We start from the raw sequence: 21,346 nt of genomic DNA on the forward strand, positions 1-21,346 counted from the left end.
GCAAGTGTAAAATGCCTGTGTGTTTTATTCACAGTAGCTCCTTCACCTGCACTGGTGGATAAGGAGGAAATAAGCCACTTGAAGAAAGCCAGTAATGCTGCTCCAGATCAGCCATCGTGGATGGAACTGGCCAAAAAGAAATCTCAAGCTTGGAGTGACATGCCACAGATTATAAAATGGAATGATGCAAACAAATAACATCTTTCATAATTAAGTCAGCTACTTAACTGAACTTCAACAGACCAGCTAATCACAGTGAAGAATCTGTTGATACAGGAGCAGGGGTTTATTATGCAGCTGTGGAGAAAGTGTGCAATAGGTGTGGTCAAAAAGTTTACCTTCAACTTTGTAGCAATCAGGATTGCAATGGCAATGAATTACTTAAATTATGCTAAGGTCATACATATACTTCGGAAAATAAAACTTTTGCCTTATGTATTTCCTGAGTTTTCTGCTTTTAATTATGTTTGCGTCAAAGCAGGATCGTTGCTAAACTTTGCTGAACTTCTGTTGTTGCTGGAAAATTCTATTTGTTATGGTTTTCTCTGTTTACATTTATAAATTGTGCACTAACAGCCTGATTCTGTTGACGTGTTTCTCTGGAATTGCCTGACACACTTTCTGCCAAAGCTGTAGGCTGATGGATGTATTCACGAATAGCTGCTAGTGAGCTGTGTGTTTGCCCAGCTGAGCCAGCGGTACAATTTCTGGGGTTAGGTTACATTTCAGGAGGCATAAATACACATATTTATGTGTAACCACGAATCAGAATTCCTCAACTCCTTCTCTGAGCAGCCTTGGTTGCACAATGTTTGCAAGCAGGTGGGCAGTAGTGAGACCGAACTGCAGTTGGAAGCTCAGCAATGCATTCACAGTTGCTTTCCTACCTGAATTTATCCCGTTGTAACTGGTTTTCCTTTCTGTGAAAGCTTCATGCTCAGTTAGCATGATAGTATTAGTAGCAATGGACAAAATGAGTTTAAGAACTTAAAATCCTTGAATTAAAGTCCAAACTGAAATGCTGGATAAAACTGTGAATTTCATCACAGCATCAGCTTCACATATCACCCCCTACATAATCTTAATTTTTCTCATTAAAACATATAGATAGAATGTCTGTACTTGACTGCCTTTATATAACATTCTCATGCTCATTGGCCTGAGTCTCCCCCACCAGTTTGAGACTCCCACTCATGAAGTCTCCTAGGCTCTTCACTTCCACTTGTTTAACAAGATTGACAATATAAATAATTTGCTGCTGATTGACTGAAGCCACTCTGAACATATTTTAAGACCTCCCTGTGAATTAAAGAAGGAAAGGACAAACCCTGTGACACCGCACAGCTAAGGCAAGCATTTCCCTTTGTGTATTCATAGGGGAAGTACTACCTTAGCACTGTCCTTCCTCTTTATATATATTTATATCAGTGGTTTTGTTTTTCTCGTCACACTAACATTCTCTTTGGAAAAATGTGGGGAGACTTTAGGAAACATAGGATTTCCTGGTACCTGCATGAGCAATTTGAAAACCTTGTCTTCTCTACAGGGTGGGGAGGAAAACTCCAGCCCTCTCGCTAATGTCAACAGGATTTTGTAATGAATAAAGAAACAGAGCTGGGCATGTGAATATCCAAGACACTGCTAATATTTTTCAGTCAGGTTGTCTTTCACAGTTGAAAACACCAGGAGGCAAAACAAGTTTTATGTTTGTCAAAGCCTCAGCCTGCCTTGCTGCCAAAATCCACCTGCGTGGCTGCTGGAGGCCTGATGTGGCACTGCACAGACCTGCTCCAGCCCATCACTGCAGGTGCCAGAGCTCCCGACCCAGACGGGTTTCTGCCAGCTCTCCCAGGCCTTTCTCCTTCCTGTAGATCACAAAAGGCAGTATGGATACCCACTGAAATCAGCAGCAACAAGACAGCTGTCTGTTAAACAGATTCACACCAGAAATAGTAGTTTAATTACAGGATGTGCAAGCTGGGGCTCAATTGTCTGAAGTTTGGTTGCACAAAAATGTTTCACTCTGCTCCCCACGAGCAAGCATGCAGAGTCCTTAATTTAAAGTGACTTTTTTGTTTTGTTTTGTGGTATTCAAATCATACTCTAGCACCAACAGTAGAAAAAGGCACATTTTTTCAGATACAATAAAAAACATTTAATTCTCTCTCTTTCCAAAACACCCTCTATGTAGTAAATAACTAATTAGCATAAAGTGTAATTTTAAGATATGGCATTACCTTTTGTAGCAGTCTTGAAGAAAAAAACAAAGTTTCTGTATTAAAGGAATATACTACATTAAAAAAGACCAAATTTGTATTCTGTAATTATTGCCACCCCACAAAAAGAGCACAGTGTTTTCAGGAAATGTAGTTAAAGGTATGGTCTGTTTCCTTACAATTCCCTCCCCATTTAAAACAGTTAAAACTGTGTTGTGTCATGGCTGAATTCCCAGAGCATGACCTGTGCAGCTGTATGCGGAAGAGTACAAATCTCTTGGACTATCTCCTGGTTTTTTAGAGGGATGCTCAGGAATAATGTAGGTGAAAGGCAAGGGTATTGTGGCAAGACCCGCACCATCTCAAGGGGAACAAGCCCTGTGTCCAACCCTGTTGCAGACATGTCAAGGAGAGGAGGTGCTTGGTGAGCAGCTCTTCACAGATCACAGCCTTGGAGCTCATATGGCATTTGGGATCTAGATATGGGAGCATGCCAAGGCAGGAAGCACAGACTGGACATGAACCTGTGTTTTGCCAGTTTTGCCATTGACTGTGACGTGGTCCAGGTATTGCCACCTTAGTGGTTTTGGTGATTCCACTCGCTTTCAGGTCTTCAGTGCCTGGTGGGTGAGAATGACTGCTGTGAGTGGTGACAGCCAGCACTGTGGATTCCTACAGGCCCTTGAGCATCATCTGACCATCAGGGGAATAGACTGCAGCACCACAGGCTACTAGGCCTACCTGAAACAAACTCAGGATCTTGACCAGTTCTGCCATAATTATGGATCATTTCAAGTGTCTCAAAATACGCTTCAAAGGAGCAGTAACATAATGTGCTTCTTTTCATGCAATGCAGAGTTATGCCTCAACTGATTGCCGTAAACAAGTTGTAGACACCAAACATTCAGCTGACTTCAAAACACAGCCAGACAAATTAGTGGAAGGCAAAACCCACCAAGGCCTGCTCAACACTAAAGCCAGGGCCTTGGTTTGGGAGATTGCAAAAGTGTCTAGGAGGCAGCGTCACTGGTCTCCCTCATATTGTCTTCCCACTGCCAGTGGCTCTTGGCTACTCAAAATTCTGGTATGATGGCCAAGTGAGTATTTATTTTCTCATGGTGTTGGTTTGTAACCAGATTTCTAAGTCAAAGGATCACGCAAATAGGACTTGCTGTAGGTGTCTTGTCGACAGGTAGACAAAAAATAGCTTTAGAGCCCATGTATTCTTTGCTCAAATGGCTCATTTGTGGAAATGGAAAGATGCAAGCACAAATACACTTTTCTCCTCTGTGTGAACAGTGATTTATGTTTCACACTCAATACCACTAGAAAAGCCTTTCAGATCTGATTGGCTTTCCTGAGGATGCCATTGCGCTTTGCCAGCTGAGAAGCAACATGACTGACACTGATCCATTTTGCTTAGGCAGCTGCAATAGCTACTGTTGGAATATAACATCTAACAAAAATAAAGTGTAAAAATTCAACTTTGTTCATGACTCATGCACATAAACTAACGGAGCTGGAATTACAGTCAAAAAACAACAAAATGAACTTGAAAAATGGAAGTTTCCTTTCCCAAAGTGCTGCATGAGACATCTTTGGCCTTCTGTTTAATGACCAAGGTGCCTTCCCAGTGGTGAAAGGTTTCCACAATGCAAATGAAATTGTCTATCAGGCATCTTTCAGTGCAGAAACTTTAAAATTGATGACTTACACAGTTTACGTGTTGGATTATCCTAACCAGCGACCTCCTAATGTTTAGTAATTTTAAATGAAAAATGGATATTAAATGATTTTTACTAGACACAGAATTTTTTAAGGCCAATATATACAACTGTCCTTTACTTTGATATGGTGTTTTGCACTGTGTTGCCTTTGACTGTAAAAATGTTTACTAATTTGTTGCATTTTTTTCCAAGACGAAGAGGAATATAAACTCTTGTTGCCAGTGAAAATATCCAGCAGCAGCATAGGAAGCAGCTTGCTGTAATTTTGCAATGCCATTAATTCCCTCTTAGTCTCAAGGAGCACAATAAACTTGCCAAAATGTTTGCTTTGTATACATGATGAGCACCCTGCTCTGGGTAACAAAGGTTTAATTACAGGATTTTTTGCTTGTGGTTAGAAAATAACTTTTGTACTGTTACAGAGTGAAAACCAAAAAAGAAATTTATGAACACTGGGCAGTGCTGCATGTCTGTAAAAACCCCAGGGTGGAACGTAGCCCTGTGTGATCCTGCCCAATGTGGCTGCACGGGATTAACTCTTGTGAGAAGGCATTTCAGTTCCAAGTGGGCACAGGTCTTAGGCTCACATATGCTCAGTGTTTGCCAGAATGTCCAATAAGTGACAGAAAACATTGAGTTTTTATAGCATGGGATCATTTATTGTCTGACTTCACAAAATAAATGCCACATAAAGATTTTTATCTGATAATTCTGATAATTCTCTGCATCATGTTACGGTTTGAAGCTGGGGACTGATGGGACACATATTCACAGGCCATTCAGACCTTCCTTTGCAGTATCTTGCAGCACCTTTGCTGCAGATTCTCTCTGTTTACATTGGCTGTATTCCCAGAAGAAAGCCACTCTAGCTCACCTATAGCAGCTTAAATGGAGCTCATTCAGGTAAATGTTAAACTATCTCCCCTGCCAGGATCCCAAATCACTCTCTGATCCCAAACAGTTCTTAGAACCATTAGGAATGCAGATAAGAGCACATGGAAAGTCATAGAGAACAATTTTTCTTCCATCTCACACATCTTCACATAGAGTACTTTCATTGTTGATTTCTTTTTGCTTTGTTTATTTATGCAAATAAGTATGAAATGGTATATGTTGCAGGTTCATAATTCCACTGAAGCCTATTCAAGGATGCTGAGCCAGGTACTGTGGTATCTTAACTCACTGTAGCAGGTGGTTCACATTTTTTCCCAAATGTGATTTGATTTCTCAAGTTTAGAATTGACATATAAATTATTACCCTGCCTTTGAGAATCAGCTCTTCTGGGGAAACCTCTAATTACAAAAAGGAAAAAGAAAGAATTCTCTCTTCACTGTCTCCTAAGAAATGGCACTTTGCACCAGTGGGTCCTGCAACAATTACCAGCATGGGGCTTTCACACTGTCATTTGTCACCCATGGCAGCATCTCTGGGAAGACAAAGCAAATGGGTCACCTGTGCTGCTCTTGGGCCAGGCCATGGAAAACTATGGTGCCTTCAGTGATGATGAGGAGGCAGAGGAACACAACAAGCCTCTCCTCCTGCCAATCACCATCTGTGCTGCCCTCCCAACCAGCAGATGAGATGGTACCAGACCATGCTGAGATGAGGCAAAAGCATTTACATATCTTTGGGCTCCAGCTCCAGTCAAGGGACTAATTGTGCAAGTGGCAGCCCAAGGTGCTGTAAAGATTTCAACGCTGGATTGGAAACTGGAAGTTGCTGAACTGCAAAGCTGAGTTTGTCCCAAAGGCCTGCTCTGGTCATGTCTCCCAAAGAAATCTGATTCCCATATTATTTTTATTCTTAAACAATACTACCAGTAAACCGCTGCAAACCATTGCCTACACTGAAGAACTAAGGAGCTGACTGGAAAACACAGAGGAGAACAACCAGAGTTATGACAAGAGAAGATTCAGTTAATAACCCTTTAGGAAAATAAAAGCCACCTTTCTCAGCAGAACAGAGACTCCTATTTAATAAGCTCTTGGCTCATCCTCATTGCACTCAGCACCACAGATAATTTTGATGGGCAGGCTGCCTACAGACAAGGCAGCACAATAAGGTCCTGAGCCTGTCCAGGCAAAACAGACATCATCTTCCCCATTTAGCCACTCCTTTAAACAAGATTTGTCTTCTTTTAACTCTTTTGTCTCTTCCTGCAGCACTCGCCTCAAGTACAGAGATGGAATTGCTGTTTGCTTAATGAAGCCTGCGGTTTGGTTCATGCCTTTATTTTGAACCACAAAAGACTCTCAAGTAAGAGTATAGGCAGAATTCAGTCCCCCTACCCCGACCTTGTGGCCCTGCAAAGCTCCTTCAAACCCTTGGGTGGTTCAGTGGTGCAGTAGATCCAGCTCCAGTGCTCACAGGATGCGTTCATGACACCGGATGTGTTGCCTCTGCTTTTGTGAGCACAGCAATGTGGTGGGCACAGCCTCTGTACAGCAGTGTCACAGTCTCAGATGGAAGAAAAGCAATGCAAAGAGGAAATCTTTCCACTTCAGCAGGGAATTCTGACTGCCCTGTTTCTTTGCTGCCTCCGCCTCTGTGATTCTCTGTTTGTTGTCCAGGTGTGCTGAAGCAGCCCACTGTGAGCTGTAGGCCACCCAATGGTGCCTGTGTTCCCTCAGCATCAGATCCAGCTGTGGAACTTAGTCTGTCAGTGGAGTGCAGGGCACAAGCAGCCTGGGGCAGTGGCTTGCAAGGCACTTTTGATGGTGGACAGTGCTGTCAGCTGCTTTCCAGAGAGACCCCGAGCCTCTGAATTGCCTTTTCATGCCACAGTTTCCCTGATTAATGTGAGGATGTAATTTATCTTACCTTGTGATCCTGGACAAGAGATCAGGGAGGCAGATTTTACTGTGACCTACTTCCCTAAAGAAGGATGGGAAGGAGGGTTTTGCTTTGGTTTAGGAAAAAGCAGCATTGGCTTTCAGAGCCTGTTTATGTGCGCTTAGGTTTTCATGCAGGGAAAGCAGAGCGTGGTTGTTCAAGCTGGTAGACTTGTGCTGGTTTCACAGTTTGTTTTACCCTGTTGCCCAAACAGCTCCACAAATCCACCTCCCAAAGGAAGCTGTCCCCTCACCAGCTCCTGTGTGACACAACCCCTGGCACAGCACCACAGTAAAGCTCAGACTGAGTCTGGGAAGTTATGCCAAGGATATCAGAGAAGAAGAGGTGGTTTCCTCAGCAGCTTTTACGTAATTGATGGACAAAAAGGGAGCCTCTTAACTATATGTGTGTCTCAGAAGTTGGCCTGAGTAATTTGGAATTCTTGTTAGCAAGTAACAGATGAGTTCCAGAGAGGGCAGAAGGACACAAGCCTAATTTCTTGCATAACATTATTGAAATACAACTGAAGTATAAGGTCAGATTTAAAAGAGAGACTAAAAACCTCCATCATGCCTAAATAACCTTTTAATTCTATGCTTCTTTTATATGCAAGGTCATAGTTTCAAATTATTAAAATATTTGACTTTAGAGGTGAATGCTTGTTCTCAGGACATAAGACATACTTCCACTTACTTTAGTGGGCAATTACTGCTTTAATTAAGAAACCATTTCTGGTCCTGAATTCTGCCTTCCCTTTAAACAACCAGTACAATTTGAAGCTTTTATACTTAGGCACAGAAACTGTTTTGATGTCCAGTGTCTGTCTCTTCCTCTGCAGCTTGTGAGTTTTACTTGCTTGAAAGAACTCCTTGGTCTTGGCTGGTGCTGGGTCAGCCCTGACACGTTCGGCAACTTCAGCCCTGACTCTGACCATTCATTTTAGGGAAAATTTTCTATTAACACACCAAAATAACTGTCAGAGTCAGAGCTGGCCCTTTTTCCCTATCAGCAAGCAATGGTGCAGAAACTCTGCATAAGGAACCCCTTTCCTACGCCGTCAAGGCAGATGTTTTTATTATGTGCCTCTGGCTGTCTTACTAGATCCTGGTTTGTTTTCCAGCCTGTTAAGCAAGTGCCTAGAGAAAGCCCATGAAAAACCATGTGTGCTCCCAGGTCCCACATAAGGGGTGTGAACATGGGCTTGTCACCTGGGGCATGGGCGATGGCACCTTCCCCTGGGCAGCACATCAGAGCAGGAGCCTGCAGACACCTTCCCAGGCTGCGACACCATGCCCGGGCCTCCAGCTGACTCCAAATTTTACCTTTCATAGATACAAGGTGGACTTCAGCTTACCCAATATAATTGAACCAGTCTTCTCAAAATGTTATATATTGATTAATGGGTGAAATAAGCCATTGAATTCTTGCTTCCTGACCCCTCCAAGGTACAGCTGCTGAACTGTTACACTTTAATTGTCTTCTGCTTGGTTGCACAGAGGAGTTCATGCTGGTGTTTGCCATGCTTGGCGACCTACTTTGGAGTGGTGTATTTTGATTACTCTGGCAAGATGCAGTTACTTGCTTTTTTTCTGACTAATACATTTATGAATCTTCCCTGCTGTTAATAAACATAGTGGTATTTAATTATTGAGACATTTCATAAAAATGCTTTTGAGAGGAAGACAAATTTTATGTTCTGACTAAATAATTAAACATTATGCAAATGTTTGCAACCCCAACATTCTGGTTATGCAAAACAATACTTGGATGCTGGCCTTGTTTGTACACTGAGTTAGTATTGTCGGGCTGTAATTAGCAGCAGATATAGTATTAAAAACACAAACAGGTTCTAATGAAACAGGATGGGAACAATGGTAAGACTGAGGGCCAGGCTGCAGCCATGCTCTATAAGATCGTGAGATGTGTTTCCCCCAAGAACCACATACCATCCCAGTTCTGCTCCCTGGGAAGAAGAGCCAGCCCTGGGCTCACACTCTTGCACCTGGCAACCTCACCTGAAGTCAGAGGGAAGAGGAGACACAGCCTGCAGCAAGGAAGAAATAGGGAGGAAAGCCAGGCTTTCCCCACAAGTCCACCACTTCACCTATACCTCTCCTTTGTCCTTGCATTTTCCCCCTTTCAGCTCTGGTGGTCACGGACAACGCCCAGCCCTTGATGGTTTTCAGGTTTAATTATCCATAAACAAGAGTCATCCTTGGAACATGTCTGTACATATGTGCCTAACTCTGTAACCTGTAATCACCTTAAAAACCAAAGGACTCTTCATGTGTCAGCCTTGTCATTTGTTAGTTTGTTTCTCTCAGAATAGGAGTAACAGCACCATTATGCATGATGTGCAGTACGCTAGTGATAGAGCTGTTGCAGTTGTTATCAAACTCATCATCACTGACATGGTAAAACCTCAGTAAGGGTTTATTAATTGTTCAGTGAGCTCCATCTGCCAGCAGTACTTAATGGCTGTGATTGGAGTCTGCTCCCGACCCCTGTCCTATTCACTCTCATTACCTGCGCATTTGGTGGGTGGAATTAGCATTTTGGCCACGTGGCTGCACAACACGTGGGATCACACTAGGAGCTATCATAATGAAAGTACTTTTTGGGAATAAAATACAATATCAACACATTGTTCTTAAACTGCTGGTTTCCCATTGAGTGTCAGGAGAATAATCTGCAGGCAAATCAGAGGAGGCTGAACACCTTGTCTGCACATGGAGATGGGAATCTAAAGCTTCTTTTGAAGCAGTGAACAAAGAAATACACTGCTTCATTAACAAATGCATGTCCTCAGTGTCCTTCCTGGGCGAGGGAGCTGTCTGATAGTCCCAAAGGTCTTATGTTATTACTATGATTTTTGTTGCCTGTTGGAGCTGCAGCAGCACCAAGCTTGTTGCTACTTACATGCTATTCCAGCTAAACAGTTAGGGCTCCTGTCTGACTAAGGTTCCTTTCTCTTTCTCCTAAAACCATGGTCTAAAAAATCCTAAGACCTGTGAAATTGGACTCATTATTTCTAAATGCCATGAAGAATGCTCCTGTCCTATCTGTTTTCCTTGCCACCTACCATCCTCCACTACTGCTTGGATAACTACAGGTTTTCTTTGTGGGGAGGAGATTGGATTCTAAATTGGCAGAAAGATAACCCTCAAATGAAAGAAACATCACTAAAGCCTTTAAGAGTAGTGAGAATGACTTAATACAGCCTGGATCCCTGCTGCGATAGGGCAAAGCACGAGATCTTTTCATTACAGCAGAGCAACAGCTCTGCTAGTTTAAATGGAGAGTGGCTTTGACAATTATTTTCAGTTCTGCAGTTCACAGGCTCACTGGGATTGTCTTGACACTTGCTGTGTCTTGGAGGAATACAAGTTAATGTTAATGATACATACTGCAGGTAAGTCAACCAAGGGGGTTTAAAGACATAATTCTCTTACTCATTCTCTCTTGTCCTTGCCCCAAGTCAGCTGCTGAAAGAATCACTCTGGCACACACCTTGGGTTCAAATAACAGCTCTCATCCTCCCTGGGCTGGATTTGAGTCTGGTGGTCCATGGTCCTGCTGAGGGATGGAATGACAAGCACAGTGAAAGAGACTAAAAATCCCTTACTAATGATTAGGGATGACCATAGTATTTGAACATTTTACCCCTGTCTGATGTGATGGGGCTGGACATGATTAGAAGGATGCATGCTGCAGGATCATGCTTCATCAACGTGCTCATGAATTTGTGTTTTCTTCCCTTCATACCAATGTAAATGGGCTCTACAATTTGTGGCTGTTCTTCACAATAGTTGTACAGGATTATGTAAGCAAAGCAGTTGGGGAAGACAGGAGAGTGGCACAGGACAAGAGCAGATGGTGGGGCAAGGAAGATACAAGAGCAAGGGCTGTGCTGCTTTGCCTGCAGAGGCGATGCTCACTCGAGTGTTGGTGAGCCACAGGTGATCACTGCAGCTAATGCAAATTTTCACCCAACCATCATCTCCAGCATCAGGATCCACACACACAGTTTTGGCTGGGAATTAGGTTACCTAGCATGAATGCAAAGGGTCATACAGCTAGGGTCACTCATGGACATACAGCCTGCTTCATCCTTGAAAACAACCTATTAACTTGTTGCTGCCCAACACCCAGTTAATCTTTTGCTGTGAGAAGGAATCTTCATCCTCTGCCCTGTGTTGTCTCTAGTGGCTAAAATGGGCCAAGTTCATCCAAGTGCTCACTCTCTTTAAAGACAGAGGTCAGGTCAGTAAAGAAAGCACAGGAAGCTTTTCTCTTGCTCCTCCATCTGCAGAGCTCTTGTCATAATGTGGCTTTCTGCACGCTGTTGACCTCATCAGAAACAGAGCATAAAGTGAAGGGATGTGGCAGCAAATGCTTTATTCCAGTTTGGTTTGCAAAGGATGTCCAGATCTGCCCTTCAGTCAGCAGCGGAAGGAAGAGACACCTACTTATCAGACATCTCCTGGGTGATAAGGCAAGAGTAGGAAGGAGTTACTTGCCCCAGAGGTGTATTTTAGCCAATAGTCTGGTATAGGGTTCTGAGTTTGTAATATCTGGTTCTAATAAAGTGGATTGAACCATGCCCTGCACAACCCCACCTTCCTGTGGGAAAGAAGATTGGTGTTGAAGAGGCAGGCTGGGTTAGACAAGAGGAGAAGTGAGACAAAGACTGTAATGCAAAGGCTAATGTGAAACCAGCCCACTCTTTGGCAGGGGAGCCCTGTGCCAGAAGTCTGGAGTATAAAGTTCTAGTTTGTGTCTCTCAGCAGTCATAAGGTTAGATCTGCATTGGGTTTGCAGATTTTAGCTCAGGTTTTACAAATCACACATTTGAAAAATATGCTAGAGCCTTAACTGTCCATTATTCAGGTATTTGGGCATTTGCAGTGGGTCAAGCTAGAAAATCTTTATAGTTCATAACAATTCTGCGCAAAGTATTTAAGAGTTATACAGGAGCTACAGTCTCTCTCAAAGCTTCATCTACTAGTGAGACAATGCGTTGGATTTTGACAGACCCTTTTAAAATACTGTACAAGTTGCCTTGGATTCTTTCCCTGTGGTGTCTGAACCTTTATTTAGTTTTGATAGGAGAGAGTGAAAGAGACCTTCAGAAGACCTTCAGAAGACCTTCAGAACGACACTTGCTGAGGACGTAGTTCAGACTCACCTTTGACTGCAGATTCCCAGCTGTCAGTGCATCATCCACCAAGTTACCCCAAGGTAAGTTAAAGGAGACGTATTCACAGTGTGTTTTGCTTACAATGAAGATGTCCAATATGTGAGGTCTAGTTTTAAAAATTTCCCTGACAATTTTCCTTTTAAATGTAGGAGAGATGTACTATGAAGTAGGCAAGTGGAAAACAAGCTGGCATTCAAAATCCTTTATTCTTAATAGGATTTCCTTTTGTGTGAACTATCTCTGCAGTACTAACTGTGTCTGACTGCTCTTTGCCCAGGCACTGGACCTCAGCTACTGTCATCAATATTGGCATGGTACGAACTTCCCAGTTTCCAGGTTCATGTTTATGTAACAGTACAAATGCGTTTAAAAGCCTCTGGCTTCAGGAGGAGATGAATAAATATAAATGTTCATCACCTCTGAGCATATGGCAGAGGCATTTGCAGCTCAACAGAATCTCCATAGAGAAGAAAATGACAGTGATGTGGGGTGAGGGTAAAGAAACACCAACTCGATGATCTTAAAGGTCTTTTTTAACCTAAATGATTGTATGATTCTATGAGTTTGGAAATCAAGCTCTGTTCCTACCGCCCCAAAAGACTTCTTGGACAGATTATTTGCTCTCTCTTCCACCTCAGTTTTTATCTTATTAAAGCGGAACAAAAATTTACCTACTGGTAAGGATGGCATCATCACACCTGATTTCTCAGTGAGACACAAATGTGTTCAGAGAAGCAGCATCACAACATATAGCAGATTATTTCATAATATAGGTACAGAAAAGACCAAATACAAATTACCTAAATGTGGTGGAGTTTGGCTACTAAGCATTTGTATCTACAATCATATTTTAATGTAATTTTCTACATCCCTTTACTTGTTGAGTATTAGCACTACAATAGGTGATACACAAGTCACACATTAATACGAAAACTCTACATCTAGCAGTTTTGTGTGTAAAACAAGTTTACAACAAACCAGAAACTGTATTTTGCAAATTAGCTGAGACACTGAAGCATTCATTTGCTGCAGTTTACATATGTAAGATCTGAATTTGCATGAGTATGAAATTTGTGTGAGATGGGAAAACCTTCTGTATTTTCATGTATGCACCATTTTACCTAGTCACAGGGAAGGGATGGAAAACTCTCCTTCTTTCTTTGCCTTGCCATGCCTTACCTTGCCATGCCTTGCCTTGCCTTCCCTTCCCATGAGCCTGGTCTCCTGCTGCCCTGCCATGGTGTGGGATGAGGGCCTCGAGTCTTCCCTGTGCTGTGCCACCATTTCAAGCCCAGCTCCTCAGCACACCAAGTGTAAGAAGGTGTTTGAAGGGCAGTTGGCTTTTCCTCTCATCAGCCACGTGCTGTAGGGATCGCATGTGGTCTTATATGGGAGACAGCCTGGGCCACTGACCAGTTGCAGGGGCAACTATGGCCAGTCCCTCCATGATACACATTGGATGTACTTGTGCCCCTCTATGTTTATTGTTGATATGGGAGCATAGGAAAGGCACTGGGCGAGGTGCTCAGCAAAGATTTGGTCATGGAAGGCTTTTTGAAAAAAGCCAAACTGAGGTGAAATGGAGGTAGAAGGACTGAGAGGCATCTGGTCTGTTAAAAAACAAGGTTAAGTGTCAGGCTGGGAATAAACCCTGTTTCTGAGAGAGGACTCAATTTTCAGATGGCCATTTTTCAGCCAAAAAGCTGTTCAGAGTTTTGCTGCCACTGCCAAGCACCTCTACCTTTTTCGCATCTTTCCCAGTGCCTGGGAAAGCCAGAACATAAGCACAGTGAAATGCAAGGAGAACAGTGTGCTTCCGAATGAGTCAGGAATATTGCCTGGATAAAACAAGGTCCAAATCTGATGAATGTCAACAACCACACAGCCCTCTAGAAGCTGACTGCCCAGGTGTGCCAGAAACAGCCACTGCAACCTATGTGAAATTATTGCAGGCCCAGAGCACTTTTTGCCATTTTGATATTTAGTTAATGCCATAGCAAAAATTTCCCAGCATGAAATTTTTCCTCTGTTGAAATACGATTATGTATTTCTCTCTTGTGTTTTTTTATTTCCTGCTGGTAGAGAATAGCCAACTTCCTCGTCATTTTTTTTTTAATTCCAGCAACCAAAGGATGGAACACTAAGGATTTAAGCTTCTTGTATTTTTGAGACACTTTCCCCCCACAGGTCTCCCCCATTGTGGGTTGTTATAGTATTTGCACCTTAACACTTGCATTTAAACACCATTTTGGGAATTTGGGAGTGCTTAGTCTTCTCTCATTTCAGACTGATGCTCCAGTCGAACAGCAGTGGCTGCAGCATGGAAGAGTAACTTGGCAGGAAGAAAGAATTCATAAATTTGCCAGCACTAAATATTGTTCAGGCGTAAAAGGGGGCTGCAACCCTTACCAGAAGTGATGTTTTAGCGTGCCAGGCAAATAGCCCCAACTCCTTTCCACTGGCAGCTGCAGCATTTTCCTTCACTGTGCACTTTGTCCATGCATCAAGCAGTGGAATATGCCAAGAGGCATTTGATTATTGCTGTTGTAGGTCAGATGAGGGTAATTTTCAATTTTTTTTTCTGTCTTGAACTTTGCCTTTTTTCTCAAGAAACTAACATAAACAGAAGATGTCAGAGGAAGAACCACATCACAGTTACTCTATTGTTTGGGGAAATTAATAGTTAATTGGATACTGTCAAGCTTCAGTCGGTAAACACTCCTAATGCAAACGTTCAGTCAGTGAAAGGACAAAACGTAGGAAGGCTCAGACAGTCCTTGTGAAATAACCATCATTATACTCATCTTGTATCCGAGTCTTTTCTTCAGCAGACTAAGCTCTCCTGACAAAAGGACTTTAATGTGAAAATGTCTCCACCAGGATTTTTTCCCGGCACAGAAATGCAAAAATTCATATCCCTAAGCAACACTAATCTATTAGATGCAAACAATGGTGCTTTTAATGTTTTTAGCTCATTTGGATTTCTACAGAAAATTCTGCCGTAGATGTGTTTGTGTGCATGAGAACTTCCATGCTCTAATTTTTGTTTGAAAGTTATTGTGCTGAATTTGTTTTTCAATAAAAAAATGTATTTAATTCCACTTCTTTATAAAAGGGAAGATTGAAGCACACATTTACATAACAAATTCTCATCACTCAATGAATAATCACAGAACAGCCTGAGTATCAAGGCCTTGCAAACTTCTCCTGAGCTGCTTTTTTGCACTTTGCCAGAGTTGCCACCAGCCTCTCTTTGCAATCCTTGAGAAAGACAGAAAAATCACTGAGGGCTACTGTGCAGGTACCTGAATGTGTAAAAATACTGTAATGTGTTGAAGCATTGAGAAATGAAAATGAAAGCATATGGAGACTTGTTAAATGCCACTCTTCAAACAGTGTAACTGCAAGATTTTTCCAATCTGTAAAGTTCTAGTGGGAACTATCCCACTACATCTAGCATAAGAGCCTTGTATGTGTATGGCCAGACTTCATGAACAAAGATTTGGGCAGGGCTCTCTCCCCACCTGGGTGTGCCCTTTCAGCCTGCACAGTGGATTTTTTAGGTGAGGCACAGCATGCACAGAACTGGCCCCACCGTTTAAGTCCTGAGGTCCATTTGCCATGGCCGAGCGAGCTTGGACAGTGACAGTGAAGTCCTCAGGACTGTCACAGCACCCGGTACTAACCGGGGCTGACCCTGCTGAGCATCTGAGATGTGACGGGATGGGATGGCAGGGAGGCATTGAACTGCCAGGGGATGGTCCCACTGAGACTGGAACTCAGGTCCTTGGGATTCAGAGTCCAGAGTGCTCTCCTTTACACCACTGGACCACCATAAGAGCCTTAATGGAGAGTAAAAATCCACAGGTTTCCTAGAGAAGCTGTGGATGCCCCATCTCTGCAGGTGTTGAAGGCCAGGCAGGATGATGCTCTGAGCAACCTAGGCTAGTGGAAGGTGTTCCTGTCCATAGCAGCGGGATGGCAACTAGAGGGTCTCTACAGTCCCTCCCAACCCAAATCATTCTATGATTCTATAATTCTATGGACTTTGTCTGAATTAGGTGGAAAACAAGACAAAAAGAGGAAGCAATCACATCCGTCAAAAGGATTGAACACTGCTAGCTAGCTAGCACTACACGGCAGGAGCACAGCTCCTGGGAGGTAGATTGGATCCCACCCCGTATTGATTTTAATGGGAGTTTTCAGACCCTAAAAGGTGCCTGGAATTCCAGGAACACATTAAAGGAACCACGGCAGACAGAGGGTGACTTACAGAACAGAAACGTCACAACCCCGAACAAGGCACCCACAGAGCAAAGCTGCCCTGACTGCAGAGTCCAGCAGCCGAGGGACCCCCGGGGCAGCCGAGCTCACCTCTGCACCCCCAGGGCTGTCCCTGTGCCGCGATCCACTGCCACGAACACCCTCCGCAGAGCGGGACACAGCACAAAGCCTTCATTTACCGGGGTGAAGCAACAAGCCTCTCTTTAATCCCAGCGGCTCCGGGAGGTGTTTATTAGAACGGTGAGAACTCAAGGGTGCAATTCATGACCTCTCGCCGGTGAGCCGGCGGGGCATGGATACAGCCGGTTTGTGCGGCACTGAGAGCAGGCGGAGCAGCAGCCGGGGGGACCGGCCCTCGGGACAGACAAGTTCAACACGCACCCCCTGCAGGTGCCCACAGGGACAGGGCAGAGAGCGCCTACGTGCTGGCGCGGCTAAGCCCTTCCTGAGGCTCTCCCGAAGCCATAACCCCCAGCGGCAGAGCCTAGAAAGGGGACACGCCGGGCGGAGCGCGGGACGACAGACCCACCCCCGTCCTGCTCCCGCCGCAGCGATGAGGGGCCCTGGCGCGACAGGCTATTTATAGCCGCGGCCGGACAGAGCGACAGGCCGCCCAGCCAATGAGCGGCGGCCGGCGAGGCGGCGCCCATTGGCCGGCCGCGCGGTGGGCGGGGCGGACCGCGCGCCCATGGCTGCGGGGCGGGGGGCGGTGCCGGGAGCGGGCGCGCCGTGACGCGGGGGGCGGGCGGGAAGCAGTGAGAGCCCCACGGAGCCCGCACAGCCCCGCCGTGCCCGAGCGCCGCGCACAGGTGAGGTGAGCGCGGCAGCGGCCGCCGGCGCGCCCCGCTCCCCCCGCGCACCGCCCGCTCGGGTCCGCGCGGTCCGGGGACGGGCGGCTCTCCGCACCCTGCGGAGCGCGAGTGCTGCGGAGGCGCTTCCCCTTGCCGCGGGTTTCTGCGGTGTCGCCGGCGGGCGGCTGGGGGCCGTCCTGCTCCGCCATCTGCCCGCCCGCTCCGCTCTGCGCTCCCGTGCACCTGCGTGGCCGTGCGGGAGCTTCGGCCGCTCCTCCGCGGGACTTGGTGCCGCCCCCGCCCCGCGCCCTCCGCTCGGGCTGCCCGCGGGACTCGGGGCAGAGCGAGCTGCCCCCTCCCTCCGGCCGGGGCGCCCGCGGTCACCGTCCTTCCACCCTTCCACCCTCCCTCCTGCTGCTGCTGCTGCCCGCCGTCGGCATCCCGAGGGCGTTCGGCGGAGTTTGCAGTTTCCTGTGCCTCTTCCTTCCCGCCGCAGCCTGGCCGCGGTGCCCCGGGTGCCCGCAGCTCCGGGACCGGCGCTCTGCCTCCCTCCCTCCCTCCGTGCCCGCCCGTCTCGCCCTCTGCCGCCTGCTGCCCATCTCCTCCCGCTGGTTTGCGCTTTCCGGACAAGATAGCGGCGACCGGGACGGTGGGACGCCTGGGGAGGTCGCGGCTGACTCGGGACGGTTTCGTCGGGGACAGCCGGTCCCCTCCCGGGCTGCGGGCTCTGGGTGGTGGCGCCGCGGGATGCGCTGGAGCCGGGCACTGCAAATAACGTGGAAAAAGCCCCGCTGAGCAAATCCCCGTCACATTTTCCTTCTCGCTGCCTTTAACTCGCGTGCCGTTCTCCCGTGTCTTCGAGACAACCTTTCCTATGTTACGCTGCTGCCGCGATAGGTGCTTTTGCGCCCCCCCTCCCGACAGGACAGGGTCTGGCTCATCCTCTGCCAAGTCTGGCGCTTCTTCGTGCTGTGATCCCGCACCATCCAGCCCTTCAGCAACTGTGTGAAGAGCCTTTGCAGGTGCACTGAAGTGTATCAGTTTTTATGGTTTGCGGTTGGGAATATGCTCTGTGTGTATTTTGGGAGTGTCTGGATACACAGAAACTTACTGGTTTATTTAAGACGCGATTCTGTAGGGTGCTGCTCAGCATCTCAGAGGTGCAGTACCTTCAGCACCCATGGTTTTCAGCATCCAGCTGGGTCATTCCCTTCGGTCTGCGATGGAAAAGGTTCAGGTCCTAACAGTGCTGGCAAATTTCATAGGCTTCAGCTTTCTAGTTATACCCTATCACACCATCCCCTCAGACTGGATTGCCCCTCAGTTAAATTTGTTTAGATTGTGCTGTAAATTATTGAATAAACCTAAAGCGACCACCTGGGAGTTAAATAATTTATGTGCATATACACATGTGTTTCTGCTGGTTTATCTATATGCATTTTTAATAGCTGGAATATGTCTGGTTCATGCATGGCCTTGATGTATGCAGTTTGATACAGTGAAATGCTTGAATAGTCATCTAAGTACTGCTGAGCTGTAGCTGAGCTGCTGGTTCCTGTGCTAAGAGGAGTGGTTACAGCACCCAAAGAAGAGGATGAAAGCCGAACCAGCCAACTCAAACCCATGATAATTATTGACTTGGTGTGGTTTTGTGCATGTTGACTGCTAGTTTAATCATGTTGCCACTGTTCTTTGTACTTTCTTGTTTTCTGAATTTTTTCTGACCATATTTTTTGTAGATTTGAGTAGCACAGTGAGAGGCCCTGATTTCAACATCTTGATTTTGTTGCAGCAAATGTAAAAATGATGCCCATATTTTTGGCAAGGCAGACAGTTTGCCTTCCTTGCATTATCAGAGATTTCTGCTTGCCAGGTTGCCCTCTGTTGTTTGCATGTTGGACCAGCTGTCAGTTGCCCCCACTGGGATAATCCATCTAGCTTGCAGCCTGGTTCTTCCTGCACACCTGAGCTGCTCCAGAGATATATGATTGATGCTAAAATAATGGGAAAAGTAGATTGCAGTTTAGGCATTGTTGCTTCAGAGTCACTTTAGCTGAGTTAAATTGTTGGTGTCATTGATCTTGTGGGCATCCTAGCTGCTTGTTCTGGTAGTCTGGGAATCACCTGAACGTCTGAAATTCACATGGACAGTCCTCAAAAAACCTTGGGGTTTGGGATCTTTGCCTCTCTTTGCTGTTAAAGTTCATCCCGAGTTTTATCTTTTCACCAGATTACTACTGCCTACCCTTCTGGCATTTATTATGTCCATCTCCTATTCAAAGTGCTTGTACTGATGATAGTTCCGGGCATGCTGTGCTCTCTGTGTTAGCTTTCTGTGGTGTCTCAGTTGTCTTTAACTCATTGTGTTCAATTCAGGTTTTGTTATCCTTAGGCCTTTCACAGTTCTTTCTATTCCTGCTCATTATTTTATTCCTTATTGAATTTTTCCATCCACTGTATCTGCTTCCCATGTACTTGCATTTGTTCCCTTCCTCACAGGTACTATGAGCTTTTGGAGTTAACGTTTAATGCCACAAACCTATCTGCTCAAAGTTCCTCAAAAGGAAGCATGCTATTAACTTTATAGCTGAGATAATTGTAGTCCAAAGGTAAACACTTTCTGTAACATGGAGGTTGTGACTGAGATTTGACACAAGAGCATGTAGTTCTGCCTCTTTGTTGTTCTATTCCGTTCCTTTGTTAACCATGCCAGTTGGTTATGTCTTGTTTTGCAAGCTCTTTGGTAAAGGTAATGTGTGCTGTGATACAAGCTTGGAAGAGTAGTTCAGATTTGACTGGAATGTCTTGGTACCATAATAATAAAAAGTACTTTTTCCCCTGTTGTTGTAAATGCAGCAAGGCAAGAAAGTGACAGATATTGCTTCCAAGGAAAATTCAGAGTAAGTTATTTATTGCTGAGTAACATACTTGTATCAGATTTAGTTTATAGTGGGGAAAAAAGTCTGGCAGTGCCTTGAAAGAATGTTGACTGCTAAGGTTTGAAGTACTGTAAAGGATGATTTAATACTTTAAAAACAAATCTCTCCCCCTCCGTTTTTTGAGTTTGTTGATTTATTGCCCCATGGTCTCTTTATCTTGCTTAGTTAGGACAGGATGATTAGATGTTGGCTGAGTTTGACCAGTTGAGGATTTTCTAATCGTAGGATACGGAACCTTCCTCAGGGATAAAACTGAGCTGTAGGTAACATACATTTTATCCTTATGTCTGTGTGGTGAAGATAGAGGAGGGATACAGTCATATAATGGCTTTTTGTGAGGCTTTTGGGTTGTTGCCAGTTGGTATAGATTGAGCAGTCTCTGCATGTATGACTAGTCTGTGCTTTAGCAGCAGCTGAGATAGGAAAAAAGTGGTTGTGGATGGATCAAATGCACTTGAACTGAGCAGAGAAAGATGTGTGATGTAGATTTGTAAATTTGGTCTCTCAGTTCACTGGGGGTGGTTCTGCTGCTGCAGTTGCAGGGGGCCCTCACTGATTTCAGAGAGGGTTTGTTGAAGTGAGGACTTACAGTGGGGCCTTGAGTTGCTGCTTCCGGAGGGCAGCACTTGTGTCAGTTCATCACCTGCTGGGTGACACATGACCTTGCCTTGAGTTCAAAATAATGATCATAGAATCGATTGGGTTGGAAAAGACCTCCGAGATCATCAAGTACAAACCTTGGTCCAACTCCAGTGATGTGTATGTTTGTCCTTTAACGACTGAATTCATGTGAAATATACAGCTCCCCCAGGCACAAGCAGCCTTAGAAAAGGGGCACATTCCCCATACAAGTTCTGTTCTCTGAGCCATCACCGAGGCAGTGAGAGCGAGGTGCATGTAAGACACAGCAATGAGCAGGTAGTGTATTTCACGACTTGAGGGACACTTGTAAATTTTTGGCATAACCTCTTAAATTTTTTTTTCCTTTAAAACAGGACTAGAAGAACCAAGAGAAGTCTGATTGATGAGAACTATAAGAAAGCTCACAACTGTTTGGAATGGATTGATTTGTGATACCTCTGATATGTGAGAGCTACATTTTGTGTTGCTATTGTCCAGCTGCTGCTGGTGGACCTCAGCTGACGTCTTTGCAGCAAGCCCAAGATAGGTCCTGATCACTAGTAGAACATAAACAAGTGTGATGCTGAAATGAGATGAGGCTCCGAAATGGAACTGTGGCCACCGTGTTAGTTTTCATCACTACTTTCCTCAGTTTGTCCTGGTATACTGCATGGCAAAATGGGAAAGGTGAGTAAAAGGCTCCACAACCAAACTGACCTTCACAGCGCTGCATGG

General features: G+C 45.1%; 2 protein-coding genes across 9 annotated transcripts in view; both read left to right on the top strand.

The window, feature by feature from the left end:
* CRACDL (CRACD like) overlaps positions 1-2,243 on the top strand; it is a 67,825-nt gene extending 65,582 nt beyond the window's left edge. For 6 of the 7 annotated variants that reach the window (XM_071582081.1, XM_071582039.1, XM_071582028.1 and 3 more), the window contains one exon: positions 35-2,243. In XM_071582081.1, the coding sequence (XP_071438182.1) occupies positions 35-198 (164 nt within the window). In that variant the 3' untranslated portion in view covers positions 199-2,243. The remainder of the gene's footprint in view (positions 1-34) is intronic. The other variant, XM_071582076.1, reaches the window with a different exon arrangement.
* A 14,740-nt stretch (positions 2,244-16,983) lies between these two features.
* The window catches only part of MGAT4A (alpha-1,3-mannosyl-glycoprotein 4-beta-N-acetylglucosaminyltransferase A), an 81,116-nt gene continuing 76,753 nt past the window's right edge, over positions 16,984-21,346 (top strand). The window contains exons 1-2 of one of the 2 annotated variants that reach the window (XM_071582091.1): positions 16,984-17,069; positions 20,986-21,298. In XM_071582091.1, the coding sequence (XP_071438192.1) occupies positions 21,205-21,298 (94 nt within the window). In that variant the 5' untranslated portion in view covers positions 16,984-17,069; positions 20,986-21,204. Of the gene's footprint in view, positions 17,070-17,359; positions 18,074-20,985; positions 21,299-21,346 lie in introns of those variants that run through there. The other variant, XM_071582099.1, reaches the window with a different exon arrangement.

The sequence above is a fragment of the Pithys albifrons genome, chromosome 1 (genome assembly GCF_047495875.1).
Source record: "Pithys albifrons albifrons isolate INPA30051 chromosome 1, PitAlb_v1, whole genome shotgun sequence".
Taxonomy (NCBI): Eukaryota; Metazoa; Chordata; class Aves; order Passeriformes; family Thamnophilidae; genus Pithys; species Pithys albifrons.